General features: G+C 68.6%; 1 protein-coding gene across 1 annotated transcript; it reads right to left on the bottom strand.

Annotated features, from left to right (window-relative positions):
* Positions 1-535: 535 nt before the first annotated feature.
* Positions 536-1,481, bottom strand: CHLNCDRAFT_133338 (hypothetical protein; the record flags this gene model as incomplete). The annotated part of the gene is made up of 2 exons (XM_005851777.1): positions 536-1,184; positions 1,279-1,481. The coding sequence occupies 2 exons, from the start codon at positions 1,479-1,481 to the stop codon at positions 536-538; spliced, it is 852 nt and encodes a 283-aa protein (XP_005851839.1).
* Between the last annotated feature and the right edge of the window lie 45 nt (positions 1,482-1,526).

Below are 1,526 nucleotides of genomic sequence, written 5' to 3'. Positions count from 1 at the left end.
GGGTGCGCATCGACACGCCCATCGGCCCGCTGCGCCTCGAGTACGCCATGAACGACCGGCAGCAGACCAAGTTCCACCTGGGCATCGGCTACGCCGGCTGAGGCGCCGCCTCGGCTGCGCGGAGAGCGTGGTTGAGCACTGTTGTTTGTTGTGCACCCCCGAGGCGGCGGTATGGCGCTGAGGCCACTGCTTGCCTTGCTGCATTCTTTCTGCCTGCCGTCGGATTGCGTTGCACCCCAGCCACAGAGTCAAGCACTGCTTCAGACCCTTCCTCTCTTCCATTCCCCAATTTTGTGACGCGCCCAGTGCTCCCCTTCGTTTTCCCGTAACCTGAGATCCAGTTGTACAGTTAGGGTTGAACAGAGCATGTTGAAAAACGCAAGCAGTCCTTGAACACATGCCGCAGGCAGAAGGAGCGGCACCTATGGTGCGCCCGTCCTCATCCCCATCCGTGCGTGCGCCGGAGCAGAGCTCCCGCTGCTCCAGTTTTCTTGCTGCCCCCAACCTCGCACCCACCCCGTTTCCCTCCAAGTTGCTACCACTCGTGCTTGCGCAGGCCATACCACTGCCCACCGGGCTGGCTCTGGCTCAGTGTGGTCTGCACACGCCGCTGGTACTCTGCCTCCGCCCGCTTCTCCGCCTCCCGCCCCGCCCGCTCCTCCGCCCCCTGCGCCGCCCGCCGCAGCTGCTTGGCGGCCATCTGGGCCTGCAGGTCCAGCCGCTGCTGCGCCTCCTGCCGCCGCTCCTGCTGCCGCCGCTCCTCGGCCGCCCTGGCCGCCTCCAAGGCCTCTGCCTCGGCACGCATCCGCTCCTGCACCGATGCCTGCTGGCAGGCTTGGCGAGCCATCTGCTTGGCCGCAAGCTGCTGCTCCCGGGCAGCAGCCACCTCTTGCTGCAGGCGCTGCCGAGCGGCGTCCCTAGCCGCCAGCTCAGCATCGCGTTTGGCCTGCTGTGCATCCAGCACCCGCTGCAGTTCTGCATCCCTGGCGGCAGTGCTGGCCTGCTCACGCTCCATCTGTGCCGCCACCTGCTCGCGGTATGCCTCTGCCGCGGCCTGCCGCTGGGAGCGGGCCGCCTGCTCCCGCGCCTCTGCAGCTGCCGCCGCTGCTAGCCCCTGCTGCACAATCGCCTCATCGGCCGCGCGCTCCTGGGCGGCCCGGGAAGCCAGCTCACCCTTCCATTGCCTGCATGCGGCGGCCGGGTGGGCAGCAAGGCTTCTGGTGATGCGGGAGGCAGGCAGGCACCTCCACCGAAGCCCGCCAGCCTCCCTCGGCGCACCTGTTGGCCGCCAGCGTGGCCTCAGCCGCCTGCTGCCTGCGGGCCCTGTCCTCCTGGGCCGCCGCAGCCGCAGCGGCCTGCGCCTGATGCCAGGCCACCTTGATGTGCTCCTCCTCCCGCCGCCGAGTGGCCGCCTCCTCCGCCTCCACCTCCTCCTTCAGCTCCAGCTGCTGCTCCAGCAGGCTGCCCAGCTGCGCCTGCATCTCGCGCTTGTGACGCACATCCTGCAAGTGGAGGAGTGGTGACAG

The sequence above is a fragment of the Chlorella variabilis genome (assembly GCF_000147415.1).
Source record: "Chlorella variabilis unplaced genomic scaffold CHLNCscaffold_1, whole genome shotgun sequence".
Lineage (NCBI taxonomy): Eukaryota > Viridiplantae > Chlorophyta > Trebouxiophyceae > Chlorellales > Chlorellaceae > Chlorella > Chlorella variabilis.
The sequence above is the reverse complement of the archived record's forward strand: the minus strand, read 5'-3'. Positions and strand labels throughout refer to the sequence as shown.